The sequence below is a fragment of the Schistocerca serialis genome, chromosome 3 (genome assembly GCF_023864345.2).
Source record: "Schistocerca serialis cubense isolate TAMUIC-IGC-003099 chromosome 3, iqSchSeri2.2, whole genome shotgun sequence".
In the NCBI taxonomy this organism is placed as follows: Eukaryota; Metazoa; Arthropoda; class Insecta; order Orthoptera; family Acrididae; genus Schistocerca; species Schistocerca serialis.
In genome coordinates, this window is record NC_064640.1 from 85,418,988 (window position 1) to 85,435,713 (window position 16,726).

A 16,726-nucleotide genomic window follows, 5' to 3' on the forward strand; every position below is an offset into this window, starting at 1 on the left:
GTAAACTAATTCAAGCTTATCTGGTTCAGGTACATTTTGCTACATTTCCACAATAACCAATTGTGTTGTTTCATTTTTCATTTACCGCACTGTATGGTTGACAAACTCCAACATATTTCCAATAATTCTCTACTGAACATGCGTTTCGCTAATTTCAAAGAAATTTCCACTTCACAACACAACAAATCAAGCAAAATAAACAGTTTAGAAAACAAGACTGAGCTGATGAAGGTATACGACGTTAGCCAGAGACTACACAATCTAAGCACAATTTGCTCAATACAAATTTAATTTCAGTTAATCTATCAACGTATCGCACAACCTTCAAACTTACCTACAGACAGAGCATAACATTGCGCAATATGAAATATTGTGCAATATTATTGACAGTCTAGGGGCTGCTTTAGGTAGGTAGGTAGGTAGGTTGAGGGGCTGAACAGCACAATCACCACCATCAGTGTCTCAATCCAGCAGGTAGTTCATCCCAAATTAGTGACATCCATGAAGTACATGTTCTGGTAATGAAAGTATCCTGCACATAACGCAACTGGAGCTTTAATCCTTACATCTGAAAATACACACCACTTTCACAGAGAGAACTGAGAACTAGTTCGACCATCCATGAATCTTATGTCAATATTTGAGACAAAGAATTTGGAGAACCATGCTTAGCACGGAGAGCCAGAAGGAGGCATCCCACCAGGATATGAGCTACTGTCTGTAAGGTTCCACAATTGCTATGTGGGGGTGAGTTCATTATGTAAAATAAAATCATGGATTTGCTCTGATATGACAAATGCAGCAGGTGACACAGCACAGTGGATTTGTTCTGTGAGGAACATAAGGAAGAGTGCCACACAGTAGTGTGTCTCCTCGATAGTGCAGAGTTTATAAGAAGGAGCGGTAGCCAACCAGATGTCATTCATCTCTGGGTGAGCAAAGGTCTATTTGTTGCATCTGCAAATTCACAAATGCATCTGGGGAGGAAGTAATCACTCCTAGTCAAATAGTCAGCCCAGTCACTCCCTGGGATACCCAGATGACCTCATGGACCCAGAGAAAGAAGGTTGCTAATTGAGTCATTACATAATAAAATGTGGTCAACAAAGGGTCATTTAATACAGTGTAGGGCTCTGTTGATAGCTATTAGAGTCACTGTAAAAACACCAGAAGTTCCTGGCAACAAATGGTTTTCCTGACCAGCAGTGAATGTCAAAGTATATCCTGTCTTACTCACGGTTTTCGAGTCATTAGTATGGAAGATAGTAGCTCCTTGAAATTCCTGAAGAATTGAATGTAACCAACACCAGAAGCTCATAGGGGTGGCATACTTTAGGACCTTGAAATAAATTTGTCCTAATTCGTGACCTGGGCACTAACCAACAGAGGTGCACAAGAAAACATGGGGAACACATTCCAGGAAGGATAGGTGCAGATCCTGGCAGAGGGCTGTGAGGTGCATACCAGACAGACTCCACAGTGATGGAATGGGTCTCTCAACTCCAAAGTCGAAGCCACCACAGAGCCATAAACCTGGCAACCATAGTCCAGCCAGGATGATACCTGGGCCCCGTAAAGAAAGGTAACAGCACCACAATCCACACCCCAAGATGTGCGATCAAGGAAGCAGAAAGTGTTAAGTTTCCACAACCAACTAGTCTTCAGCTGCTGAATATGGGGCAGCCAAGTCAGCATTTTATATTAAAAAAAAAAAAAAAAAAAAAAAAGTGACTGTGCAACAACGTTCAAGCACTGGGTATACAAGATGGATTGTAGTAGAATGAAACATGCATGACACGATTTTTTTGCAGGAGAGAATTGGAAACCATGGGAAAGTGTCCACACAAACATCTATTTGATGGTCCCTTGGCACTGGCATTCAGCCACAGCTACTGAGTGGGAGCTGCGCCAAATTCAAAAGTTGTTTGCATACAGTGTAGGGGTGACCAGCAGGCAGTCACAGATCACTGACCTATTCATGGCAATGAGGAAGAGAGTGACACTCAGGACAGAGCCCTGTGGAACAACATTCTCTTGGACCCAAGAAGAGCTTGGAAACATACTAACTCTTGCCTGGAACAATGAGTGGTATGAAAATAAAAATAAAAAATTTTTGGGGAGCTTCAAAAACCCCAGTCAATGAGGGTAAGTGAACTGTGATGGCACCAAGCAGTGTCACATGCCTTATGTAGGTCAAAAAAATACTGCAATGAGGTGATGGTGTTTAAAAAACACCTGTAGTGCTGCTGTTTCCAACCACATCAGATGGTTGTGGATCATCCCACCAGAAATCACACCGATAGGGTGGGGAAAAAGGCCTCGAAACACAAGAACCCAGCATAATCTATTGGCAATTATTCTTTCAAGCAGCTTGATGCCAGTCTATCAAGGAAAGGGGGGGGGGGTTGATAATTGAGGATGTCTTCAATTTGCCATATCTGCAGTAAAAAGGTAGCCGAAAAAAGAAAAGGATGCCTATGCTATTGCAAAGTGGGTTCCACGGTGTTCAGCAAGAACTGACGCATCAGTACAAATACCACTCTGAAGGATAAGACCCGGAACATTTGTTGATCACTGGCAGCCCGAAAGACTACGAAGCTCAGCCCACACTTGGTGTCACGAGGCGTTTGTTCCCAGGGAGGAGACTTAGCACTCTCAGCATTCCTTCTCACTGTGTTTAATTAGACAAGCCTTAGCACAAAGTCACTTAAAAGTGATATTTGTCTTGAAAGGATGTCAAAATGTTGCGGGACTCTCTGACTATCCTGCACAGCTACTGCATTGTCTTGGGTCCACCATGGCACTAGTCGGCAGTGGAGAGGACCTGTAGAAAGGGAACAGAAGCTCTGGCAGCATGGGTGATCATGTCTGAAATGTCTTGCACAACCTTGGCCATGCAATCTGACAGGCAGGGTAACAATAACAGCAAAGGCATGAAACTGCCACTACACTCTTAAGCACGCAATATGATAGTTATCTATCTGACCATGTCAACGAAGTTACACGAAACCCAGAAAGTGGTTACTGTGACAAAGACTGTCATGTAGTGACCAATGCAATGAAGCCAAAGGATGGAGGAAAGAGATCGTTAGATCAATAGGTGCCTTGGCAGCACTGTAGTTGGTAGGAGTGCCTTAACTGAGGAGAGAGAAATCATGGTCAGTAACAAGCAGAACAAAAGGAAGATCCCTACCAGACAAAGTGGTACTCCCCCACATGAAGTAGTGTGCACTGAAATCCCGAAGTGGGGGGAAAAAGGGGGGGGGGGGGGGGGGGGGAGGAAGAGGAGTTGGATTAAGGTGGTCAACTCGAGGTATGTAAGTGGCCAGCCTGGTAGTGTGTTAACATTACAAATGGTGACAGCTGAGGCCATTTGCAATATTACTGCTACTACTTCCAACATGATACGAAAGGGAATCGACCTGCTGAACACCTCTGTGCGAATCAGTATACAGATCCCCCCAGACGCTGTCTCAGGGTGGGTGATAGTAATATCCATTAAAATTCCACTGAACAATCATGTTATGGGTGTCCAGATTAGGTGTGAAGGTGCCAAGAGGACTGGTCATGCTCCACAATCACTGTGTCACCAATGGTGGTGGAATCACATCTGACCCCCCCCCCCCTCTCCCCCCCCCCCCCCAACTTCATTCTTTGGTGGCCAGGATTCTTGTGAGGGCATATCCGTGATTAACCTGGCATCAAATGACGAGTGGGCTTCCCAGGGAAACACAGGTTGTGGTTCCTTGATCAACTGGCTGGCATCAGACCTCTGATTTATGGATTTCCAGGGAGATGGTTCCTGGGAGGGAGCTGGGTGTGGGAATTGGTTCCCCGAAGATGGTGCCCCAGTGAGCATGTGAGAGGAGGGCAGTGGGAGAACTGCTTTGGAGTAAATTTAGGTCTAACTCATTTATCTCAGTAAAATTTTATATTTGTCCAAGTCTTAACTAACTGTACACATATGCCAAATTTCAAGAAAATAAGAGATGATAAGGTAGAAAATGGCCTTTTCTGTGTTGATCTGACATCAAATGACCTCTAATGGGATTGACTGCTGTGACATTCACATAGTGAGACATCAAATCAACAAGCTGTAGGTGTTCATATTTTTTACTTGCGTCAGTATGTGCCAGGAACTCAACAGATTTCTATTCCTGTATTTTCTTTTCCTTCTTGAAGACTGGGCAAACAGTGAATGAGGAGGATGGTGCCCCATGCAACTGAACAAAAAGGGGGTTGCTCACAAGGACTACCTTCATGGCATGATCAACCACAGTTACCACATTTTGGGGCCACTGTGCAGTGGGATGACATATGCCCAAAGTGTAGGCATCGTAAGCATCTCATGGGCAGTGCAATATAAGGTTTCACATCACACCTGTACACCGTGACTAACTTTTTCTGGGAGGACGTTTTCTTCAAAGGCTAAGATAAATGTGTATGTATCTGTTCTATTATCCTTGAAACCTTTTAGGATGTGTTGAATAAAATGTATGTCTCACCACTCAATATTAGGCTGTAGCTCCTCATGTAGTGTGTATGGTCTCAGTGGAAGACAATTTCTTTTTCTTTGACCATATTCAAAATCTTGAGTGGGCCAATGGCCACTGGTGTCACCCAGACATTTTCATGCACGAAGAGCTGTAGAGCGCACAGCAGGCTTTAATCAATAGTAATTGACTGTGCATGTTTCCTGATGACTCCTACATTTATCTTCAATATACTCCACAAAAATAATTGCTTTGTTGCAGTGAAAGTATCCTCTTCATGTGCGAAACGTCTGCCCTGATGCAATCTACTCTGAAGAAGGGCTCTCCCCATGGGTGCCACCCAGGTGCAATGAAGGCCATCTGGCATCATGGCTGTTGCCGGGAGCCCTGATGTCCTGGGAAGATGGGCATCTACTCCTTTGCATGCCTGAGGCGATAGCAGGTCAGGCATCAGCAGTGTGACTCCTGTGTTATCAGGAGGGCTTGACCAAAAGGGTGCAGAACGACTCCACCAAATCAGATTGGCTACCACGTTGGCTTTTACGCAAAAAAAAAAAAGAAAAAAAAAAAAAGAAAGAAGGAGTCTATACAAGTGCTGCATGCAGTAGGCACTATTTAACGTTTTCTTCCGCCTGTCAGTCCACAATACGGAAAAGTTCGGAAAATGAAGATCAAACTCAGAAAGGGAGTGCAAATTACTTCAGCCAAAAGGTAATGAAAAAGAATGTTTGAAGAAAGAAAGGCAGAACCTAGGTCACAGCCAGGTCGACACCAAACACTGCCACGATGAGAAAGAACAAGAGAAGGAAAGATAGAGAACAGAGATTGCAGCACAGGAAAGGAAGTAGGTGCTGCAATAGCTTGCAGTAGGGGCTACTTTAGCTGTGGATTCTTTTCGGAGGATCAAAGGCACAAACCATGGATACCATTTTTAAATTGCAGGAAAGTGCTATAAGAAGACTATCTAGTAGTAGTAGTAGTAGTAGTAGGACTCACTGTGAATAATTGTTTAAGATACGGAGTATCCTTTCTGATCCAAGTCAGCACTATATTTATATCAACAAACAGTGTACAATAGGAACCAACCGAACGAGGCAGTGCAGTTAGGAAGACTATGACCTCATATTCCGGACATAGGAATATGCTCTGTCCAGCCATCCTGATTTAGGTTTCCTGAGATTTTTTCCTAAATTATTTCAGGTAAATGCCAGGACGGGTCCTTCACCAAGGCACAGCTGACCACTTGCCTTTCCCCACACAGAGTGGCTACTCTAAACTCTGAAAAAAAAAAATAAAAATAAATTAAAAATCCCTGAGAATTCGTGGTGTGCGGAGGAAAATGGTGTCAAGAAGCTCCTGATAAATTAATAGTGATCAAGAGGGAGGGGGGGGCGGGGGGGGGGGGGGAGGGGGAGGGATACATAATAATGACTTTTCTTTCCTCTCAACTGAGCTATATACCAGCTACAAGCAGTAGTCTAACCACAGTTTTAAACACTGATAACTTATATGGAATAATATCCATATATTTAATACAATTTGAGATATTAAGTATTTCAAAATCTGTGATTTATGGAACTCGATAAATTTCAATTTCAATGCTAGGTTAAAAATGGAGAATTTCCTGAGATTTCGTGAAAGTCTGGGGATTCTCCATGGCTTTCCTGATTTTTCTAGGTAAAATTAATTCCCTGAGAACTCCAGGTTTTTCAGAAGAACTACTAACCTGTCATAAAAGAATACTTGTAAATTCCGTGTGTATGTATATTTTTGCTCTATTTGCACTGTACTGTGATTACAGATCTAGTATCATTTAAGACGATCCCTGGACCGATAAATAAATAGATGTATGATTCTTATTAAAACCAGTTATTCAAGCACTTCTAATGTCACACAATTTCAGTTCCTGCGAGGTTCACACAGCATCAACAATCTATGTTGCTCACTGTACTTTGTGGCAAGTACTGGCATTAGGCACTATTATTATTATTTGGTCTTTGATCTCTCTCTTGCTCCAATTAGTCAAGACTGTCAGGGCAGTCCCTCTCATACTTGATTTAAATTATTGTTTAAAATGATTCAATCAGTATCAATGACCTCAGCGATTCAGCACTATCTCTAAAATCAAACAAAAACAGGTGCTTTGGCAACTTGTCTGAAGCATCAAATCCAGTGGGTCAATTAACCTACCAATACTGGATGCTAGCTTTGACCCATGACATGATGAACAAGAAGACGACGATGACATGGTGTGTGTGACATCACACATATGAAAAGAGAACTAGAATCAAACAAAAACAACAACATTTATTTTGCTTCTGAAGCATTTTAGAAAGTAAGGTTAAGGTGATGTTCCGATCCGTAGTGCACACTAAGGTTTACCTTAAGTAGGCAGTTGGCACAGCCATCCAATGTGATGTCATGAGAATAATCATAATTCTTGTTATGGCACATGCACTCAGATGCCAGACATCACAGGATACCTCATTTTGCCCAATGTAGTGCAGCAACTCTATGTGGTATGGACCCAAGTCACTGAAAGTCCCCAGCAGAAATACTGAGCCATGCTGCGTCTACAGCAGTCCAAAATTGAAGAAGTGTTGCCAAACAATTGCGGCCCAGTGGCATAGCGCATTGTCATCGATAAGAATTGATATCATTGTTTGGGAACATTAAGTTCAGGAACGGCTGCAAATGGTCTCTAAGCAGCTGAACCCAATGGTTTCCAGTCAATGTTCAGTTCAGGTGGAACAGAGGACCCCATTCATTTCCATGTAAAAACAGCCATACCATTATGGAGCCATCACCAACTCACTTTGTCAATGGCTTTGTGGGTTCTGTGCCAAGCTCTACCATCAGCTCTTACCATCTGACCAGGCCACCGTTTTCATCATCTATGGTCCAACCAATATGGTAATGAGCCCAGGACAGGCCCTGCAGGCAATATCATGCTGTTAGTAAAGGCACTCGCATCGGTAGTCTGCTGTCGTTACACATTAACGTCCAATTTTGCCACATTGTCCAGAAGGATACACTCACCGTACATCGCATCTTGATTTCTGCAGCTGTTTCACACAGTGCTGCTTGTCTGTTAGCACTGATAACTCTATGCAAACACCGCAGCTCCCTGTTGTTAAGTGAAGGCCATCGGCCACTGCACTGGTAAAAGGTAATTCTGAAATTTGGTATTCTCAGCACTCTCTTAACACTATCTGTTAACATTCAATTTCCTAACAATTTCCAAAATGTAATGTCCCATACATCTGGCTCCAACTACCATTCTGCATTCAATGTCTTAATTCCTGTTGTGCGGCCATAATCATGTCTGAAACCACTCCACAAGAATCATCTGAGCACAAATGTCCACCACTGTCCAATTATACCTTGTGTTCACAAAAGTACTGCCATCTGTATATGTGCATATCGTTATCCCATGACTTTTGCCACCTCAGCCAATTTTATGCATATTGAATATCAATGAATTGTTTGTCCACTATTTTGTTGATGGTGTGGGTCAAAGTGAACAGGTGAGGTTGCTAGCATTAGTATTTTTCATCCAGTTGTATAAGAGGAAGGGGGCCGGGGCAGCAGTTACGGTCACTACAAAACCTAATGTGTGTGTATTTCATCTGCAGGACATTCCATACCTATTAGTGTGACATGCAGACTAGTTTCCAGTGATACAATTAGAATAATAAATCAACACTTTTCTTAAAGTCCAGAACAGGTGAACACTGACAGTTCTTCCCAAAAAAGCAATCACATGCACAAATGTGTAATAGATTGTTAGATTATCTATTAGAGATAATTAGATTATACCTTTTCATAACAGATTTTACAAAAATGAATCTCATTTTGCCTGTTGGTGAAGACGACTTCAAATTTTGGTGACACTGAGTAAGTACAGGTAATAGCACTAAGTTTGTAATATACTAGAAACTGCACACAACTTTCGTAAATAATAATGAAATAGAATTTTTCTGTTTAAACAACATTCACAACATTTTAATAATACTATGGGTGTGACCAATATTTTAGTTTGGTGGTTCTTTAAATTTCCTTGCAACAACACAAGTAAATAGCAGCATACACTTCAATGTAGATGATTTGAAACATTTTCTAATAATAGAAAAATGAAACAAACATGAGGGAGGGAGCGCATTTCAGCTAAACAAAACTTTCAACACTTCGCCACTGGAATCTCTGTTTAGTGAGCCAACAGGCACACAATCAAGTTCCACTGCAGGGCAATAGTTGACAATGGTCTCCTGTCTATTATCTATAAGAAGATTGCTATTCAATAAATACTGTTTTGTGGTGAGCGAAATAAAAGCTGTGTTCTATTTACATTAGGCCTATTGCATTTTTTTTTCATAATATTGACTGACGTAAAAAATTTATTCGCCTGACTTATTAGCGGATTTCATATCAAAATAATCTATGAGGCACTTGAACTTAACCTTAATGGCAGCACATGGGATAGCTTTCAACTTTTAGGGACTGATTTTGTTGAATTTTCCACCCAATCCATCCAAATAATTTTTTTCAGCAATAATATATTGTTGTGTGGGATAAGAGGCGCAAAGAAAGTTGTTTTATTTTAGATCTGGATAATATGGTGTGGACTTGGAAAAAAGGGTGTATTAGGCTAGAAATGAGAGAGGGGAAAAAAAGAAATCTCCCACAGGGCATGAAAACTGTAATATATGGGAAGTCTTCTAGTAACTGCTGCAGATCTATATGGGATGTACTATTTGACAGTTTAAGAAACGATCAAGTGGTGGATATCAAGTCGAGTGATACTAAACATACACCAACGCCATGAAATTTTTAAATCTCTAAGTATACACACAACCAAGTTTTCACTGCAGATGAATGTCAGCTTCATACTTTCATTATTAAAAATTCAAAATACAAACTACGGGCTGACTTACAAATAAATATGGTATCTTGCATACAAATATCCAAACAGTAGGGCTCGAGCAAACAAAGTAGCTAAGATATGAACGAAACAGATGGAAATGACTACATAAAAGGCTTCATGAGTTGGCATCAACATATCACCTTGCAGAAACACGAACACTAGTTCAAGAGTAAAAGCATCAATAAAGTAAATGCCACATTTTCTTTTCCATAAGAGTGTGCAAAATTTTAATAGGACATAAGAGAGGATGCTCCACTGAACAATTTAAGGAACAAAACCTAGGGTCAGAGAAGGCAGCTTAAGAAGGTAACAGGAATAAAATCACATTATTGTGTACTTTTTTATTTACATTAGTTGCAGTTAACTGCAAATACCACCCTTGACACAATGAATGTATCATTTGTACTATATCTTACAAAATGTGCTGAAACTGATGGCCATCAACCACAATGCAAGCACGACATCAGCAAACAAGATTCTGACCCACCTTAACGAATACTCCTGGTGTGTTTTGAGTTACTTCACAAGCAGGTACAATTCTGGCAACTAGTTCCTTCTACGTATCCACTGGGGTCTCATACACAAGTGACTTTAGATATCCCCATGGGAAATAATCAGGGAATTCAGGTCAATAGACCTTGCGTAGGATCTCCCCTTCCAATACCGCAAATAGGAAATACAGTATTGAGATGGCTAAAAATGTCCATGCTGAAGTGAGGTGGTGCATCGTCATGTTGATCCATAGCACCTTTTGTCGTGGAACAATGTAAATATGATACAACACAGCCACCTTATTGACAGCAAATTAAACAAAACCAGCATCACGACTTTCTAGTAATCAGGCTCATTCTCCTAGTTTCCTTGTAGAAAATAAAGAATGTACATGTAAATAAACAGCACAGTACATGCAAACTTGTACGAATTCTAGTTGTAAATATGCTGGAGAACAGTAATGCTAGACAAAGTGGTAGACAAGTTTACTTCCAATCTCCTTATGCTGGCTTCTCTGACCCCAGGTTCCCTACCTCAAACCGTTCAGTGGAGCATTCTCTATGGGGTCGACAGAAGCGTCCAATCCAACGCGTCGGCTTTGACCCGTGACGTAAGGGTGTTGTCGTGTGTGACGTCATGACGGCGCGGAGTTTGGTTTGAGTGTGGCTGTCTCCAGTTCTGTTTTATCTTATTTTATTTACTTTTCTGATCTGTTCATTCTATCTCGTGAGATTTTTTTTAAATTTAAAAACACTTATTACTTATTTAAATTATCTGTTTCCTCGAATTTCTGTTTTAGTTTATTATATTTATCTTTCTGATCTGTTCATTCTATCCCGTGAGATTTTTTTTTAAAAAGACAAAAAACACTAATCAGCTACTGAAGCATCTTTATCTTCTATGGGTTGCAGGGGTTACGACCCCCGGGGAGGTGGGTGGGTATTCATGCATAGCTGTCTTCACTTACACGTTGTAGCTACGCAAGGCATCTAAATTTGTTTATATTTAGTTTGCCCCCCACCCAAAACAGCCCATTTCCCGCGCTTGTCCCGTTAGTGTCATTAGGCTTCTTGTGGAAAGTGTGTGTGTTTGCTTTTGTTTCCGCCATATTTGTGACGTCATGGGTCAAAGCAGACGGGTGGGATCGGACGCTTCCGTATTTCCCTCTATGTCCTGTTACATTTTTGCACACACTTACAGAAACACCTTATGTATTTTATATCTCTTATACCAATAAAATATATGATTAGTTGATTTAAAAATTGGTGTTTAGGTTTGAAATATTCACCATCCCCCATTGAAAACTGACCCCACGGGATTTCAAGTAAAATAGGCTTCAACTAAAGTTTAAGACTTCACATTTGGTTTATTAGTACACACTGTGATAAAACTTTATTATCTGTCCCACATACTATGTCCTACTGCAACTAATGAATAGAATAAAGTACGTCTCATACAAAAATCTGTAACCTAAAATTTGCTGAAATGACCACCCCCACTCATAATTACAAGTCTTTTCATAAATATTAACTGGTATCGAAAAAACAAAGACGCGTATATCAACTATCATCTTCACTGTTTTATCAGGTAGAGTGCCCACTATTTGCTCTAAATTAACGTAAGATACTTAATTTTCATCAATTTTAAAATTTTGGCATCTTTAAGGCACATCACCTTAATTTCACTATCATCTTCAACATTATCTTGATATACAACAATAATTTTTTGTCTTTTTTTCTGCTCTCCTCTTCATACTTCATAAAAATGTGGGTCTTGCTGAGCATCACTTTCAACAGCTAGTTCCCATCATTTTATTTTAGGGTGCTTTTTGTTTTGGTGGATAAATCTGACCATAAAACCATAAACTTTTCTAGTGAATTGACACACAATGAAACTCAAAAGACTGGAAACTATACGAACTACAAAATGTTTTGTTGGGTGCACTTTTATCACTTGTAAAATCTCCCATTTTTTTAAATAGATTTCACAAAATTCTGACACTTTATCATTGGTACAAACAGGATTGCTGTTCCTTGAAATAGATTGCCTTGTGCATTAGAGTTAATATTTCTGTTGTATGATCCTGTTCTGTAAACATAAAATTTAGTAGGCAGACATAATTTTAAGGCACCTTAAACATCACATGTAGTTTAAGTGTATTAAGATAGTTGAAGACATTATTTTATAGTGTTTCTTACATAAACTATTATAGTCTTCTTAATTTGTCTTGGTTTCTAGCTGTAATACAACTTTCATCAGCACACTTCAGTTACCCTTCACATTCCTACAAATTTTATTTATTAAACTGCTGTTTCAATTTGATGGGTGTGCCTTTCTCACTGCTTTAAACTGATTTATAAGTTATTTCATGTCAACAAATGTATTCCTTCCACATCAAGAATGGTTTTCACCATTATCGTCTAGAAAATTATATTACTCCTTCAGTTACTTACAATGCATTACTTTTCTTACAGGTGTGGCAAATAAGTAGTAGCTATTCAACTACATTAATCTACAAAAAAGATGATTCACTCCTTTTAAAAAAGTATTTTTATCACAAACGTCCCAATTCTCCAGCGATTGTTTTCTCGAAAACAACAATGTAAAATTCACTTGGAGGGGAACATTAATTATTACCATCACTTAATTATGAAATTTCCTACAGCTGTGTTCCCTTCGATTACGAATTTCCCTATTAAACTTTATCAATTCTCCGCATTTCTAAAATAATTTTGTATTTCAGTAAATACTAAAACACATCCTTTCCCTTACGTCTTATTTTCGTAATCAGCTACAAAATTTATGTTCTCAGTTTCAGGCCCACTCATCCATAGAATGACCCATATACTGTGAACAGAACATCAACCTTTGAATTTTGTAAAAGTTTTTGTAGTAACAAAGATATCATGAACAGGTATGGGTGCAATACACATGACCAGGACATGGAAACTACCCACCTGATTAAAATAATTAAACAGGTTATATCCAAGTGGCTAAAAAGCCAGACCAAAGGCGCATGAGGCAGCTACTTTATGCCAAATTGAAATTTTCACTCTAAAGATGTATACAACAATGTTTCAAAAAAATATTAACTTTTTCTTCTTACTCAGTTGAAACAAAGAGCAGGACTCAACTGAATTTAGTGATTCTCTCCTGCCACCCTGAAAACTTATCTGTTTTTAAATTATCTACTACAATCTTTTTACTTAGCTAAAACACAGAACAGGAGTCCATTTAATTGTTTTCCCCTGCTCATAAATGAAATTTTAAAATCGATAATTATATGTCATAAACACTACAAGGTGGAGTGGGTGGGTGGGGGAGGAGTGGTGGTTTTCAAAAAAGGGGAATGGAAAGAGGTATAAACAGAAGGGTTGTAAGTTACACTAATCACATTTTTTAGTCTATCACCACCACTAGCCCTATTGATAACATAAGTAATTCAACAGCAAAGTAATGGCTTCCAGTTGTGCCACAACATATGAAAAAAAAAGAAAGATCCTCAAGGGCTATCTCAGTTGGGTACATCTACTGGCAACCTAGTGAGCACTTGCTGAAGGAGAGCACATGGCAAATTTATTTTTTTCACTCCTGCTCCAGTGCCACCAGCGTTATTACTGCTGATTACTATATAAAATTTAGGTTGGTTGGTTGGTTGGTTTGGGGAAGGAGACCAGACAGCGTGGTCATCGGTCTCATCGGAACAGGGAAGGATGGGGAAGGAAGTCGGCCGTGCCCTTTCTGAGGAACCATCCCGGCATTTGCCTGGAGTGATTTAGGGAAATCACAGAAAACCTAAATCAGGATGGCCGGACGCGGGATTGAACCGTCGTCCTTCCATATAAAATTTATCTGGAAGGAAAAACATGATGATTCATTGAGAGGGTAAAGACAATAGCCACTGTGTTCAGGACCATCACTGCAACCAGATATATAATGTGATACTTAACTAGCACACTGAGAAGTAGAGAGCTAGAAACAATGTTAGTTGTAATTTTCTTCCCTCCCCTTCGCAAGATCTTAAAACGCATGGGCCTCCAGAGAGGAAAAGGTGGTTTGCTGCAAGCCTGGTATGGGAAATGAACTTCTTCACATCAATTTCCACAAGACACTTCCTTGCACAAAGCCCATACAACCTTGAAGTTATGTAATTGAACTGCCCTGTGTTTTTTTTGTAATCATATACATCTAGTAATAGACATAAAAATACTAGTTAGATTTGTCCATCACCTAAAACAGGTTTTCTGAATGTGCCTTGCAATTTCAGTTTAAACAACACAAAGTACACAAAATATTGCAGTAACAAAGATGACAGGCTTCACTACAGACCGATCTGTTACCACAGCCTTTATTTCACATCCATGTTCATATTTGTTGGATTCGTCAACTTGCTGCTAAATTTTTGTCTATCATAACCTAGACATCAGTCCAAACAATAGATCACTGTCATCAACACATCCTAGGTTTCAAAGGAGGAATGGCTTGGGGGGGGGGGGGGGGGGCACTATCACACTAGCCCTCAGAGTCTATAGAGTTTTAAATGTTGTGTGTAATTTGTGTGTGAGCAACAGCATGAAATGCCAATGTCTAAAGGAAGCAAAACTTTCAATGATTGCCTCATTATGATGTGTTTATGGGCAGCTCATCACCCTCCACATAACTGGGAGTACAAACAATTCTAAAATATGCTTGTCACTGGTGTAAATCTCACATGCATTGCAATCATCGTTTTAAAAATAAATCGCTCTTGCAACTATTGCAGAGTATTCAATAAAAAACTGTCAGACTGTGGTAGTAGATCTCAGTCTACAGTCCATCCCCAAAGCTAAAGCATTTGACAGAGAGAGTACTGGACTTTGTGTCCTCTAGTGAATCACCAATTGTGTTCTTTCTCAACATTACTGCATCTTCATAAACGATAAAAATGTTTCACATTCTGAGAACAGTAAAATTTCGGTAAAATGGGGGCAAACTGACAAGAATATAAAGATTTTCCATGTGGAACCTCAAACGATGTTCCTGTCTGATGCTCCAGTCTATTTCCTCGTGGAGAATGGTATGTTACAATTTTATAGCTATAAAATGATGGGAAAAATCTAAAATTACAAATATGTATTAAACGAAAACTGCAAATCTGAATCAGTTAAAACAAAACAGCAAGGTCTATTTAACAATATTTCGACGTCAAGTTGGGAACACAGGAAACCATAACTAAAAGATACACAACAGAATTCCACAATTCTATTCTTTGTCTGTAAAAGAAGTTTTCGAATGTGTTGTGTTCCTTCCGCTTTATCACCCAAGATTAGAGGAAGTCAAACTGTACGCATATAAACATATCTTCATTATCTACTTGGCTCCAGAGAAAAAAATTTAACATTCAAACACACTATTTCAGCCGATCACAAATCAGCATAGAAAAAGCGGCGAGTACATGCAGTCCCTTCCTCTTTTTAAGTTTCGCCGAGTTGGCCTCCAACTTAACATACTCCTCGTCGATGCCGTAATAAAGCAAGACTGCAATGTTTTATTAATTTACTGACTACTACTGTTGGTAGACTTTTTAAATAATCATCACACACCTGTGGGAGGTCACTTATCTCCGCCGAAAACAATGATCGCCGCTTTAGCCGCATTGTGGTTGTCAAATTATTCACACGCTAAACCAAGCTACTCGAATACTTAAAGCTGCACTGCAGAACACAAAGTTATTTCTGTATGTAAAAATCTTTCAAGATCGAAACGTCCTAAAAATCAAACACCGTAAAACAATGCACATTATGCTACAAAACAAACTTCACCACTACACCGCAGTTGACAATAGCTTTCGGTTATTCACATCAAAAGTGGCGGGAAGCTACAAGGACAAGCGTGCCTTTGGTCAGAGATCTTTTATAGATTTTTCTTTTGTTCCGCATAAAATACAATAGCCACCATTATTTTTTAAAAAATGACCAGTATATCAAAATGATATTTAACCTTCGCTACACATACTTTGAGAAAGTATGTCCACACAATACGTCTTTCCTCGTCCGCAACTGTAGACGCACTGGAATAAAAGGTGATGTATAAATTTTTTTGGAAAAAACGCATATACGCATAGGCGTTCTCTTCCCCATCACGTCGTAAACAGTCTGCTGTTGACTCCCTTCTATGCTTGGGAACTTGTCATGCGTTTATTGCAATGAAAAGGCGACAGAAAAAGAAAATGCAATAGCAATTTCGTGTAAAGGAGTATCTAAAAAACGAAGGTATGAGAAACACGAAGTGACGATAACACAGCGATGAGGCTGGCAATACATTTCGTTAGCTAGTAACTGGAAACTTATATACCAGTTTCAGCTACTTATTTTGCATTGCAGAACAACGCATTTCAGTGATTATTCCTGAAACTGAGAAATGCGTATGGGAGGTTGTTAGTCGTTCTGTGAACGTTAATTAACCTTCAACGAGTTGTGCATATATGTTTCACATCCCCCCCTAAACCACTGGACTGATTTCAATCAAACTTGGTACACATTATCGTGCTGTCTGTAATCAATCGCTGTGGGGGTTCACGCCATACCTATCAAGGGGATGGGGTTGAGGGGGGAAAAAGTAGTGTAGCTCAAGACGCGCAAGTAGCTAGACTATATTCATCCAGTCTTTGAGAATGGGAGCACTCAGTAACGCGCAAACAAAAGAAACTTTTTCTCGCTGACAACCCCCACATAACGATGAAAGGAAAAAAAGTTAATCGCTCACTACATTTTTTGATGTTCATGCAGTAAAACTGGTACATGAAGCACGACATTTTAATTTATTTCTTCTTCGTTAC

The 16,726-nt window shown here is 39.7% G+C and overlaps 1 protein-coding gene across 1 annotated transcript in view; it reads right to left on the reverse strand.

Moving 5' to 3' along the window:
- The window catches only part of LOC126469748 (condensin complex subunit 2-like), a 194,840-nt gene extending 179,074 nt beyond the window's left edge, over nucleotides 1-15,766 (reverse strand). Inside the window, exon 1 of the mRNA XM_050096962.1 lies at nucleotides 15,492-15,766. Coding sequence (XP_049952919.1) covers nucleotides 15,492-15,545 — 54 coding nt within the window. The 5' untranslated portion in view covers nucleotides 15,546-15,766. The remainder of the gene's footprint in view (nucleotides 1-15,491) is intronic.
- Nucleotides 15,767-16,726: the final 960 nt, after the last annotated feature.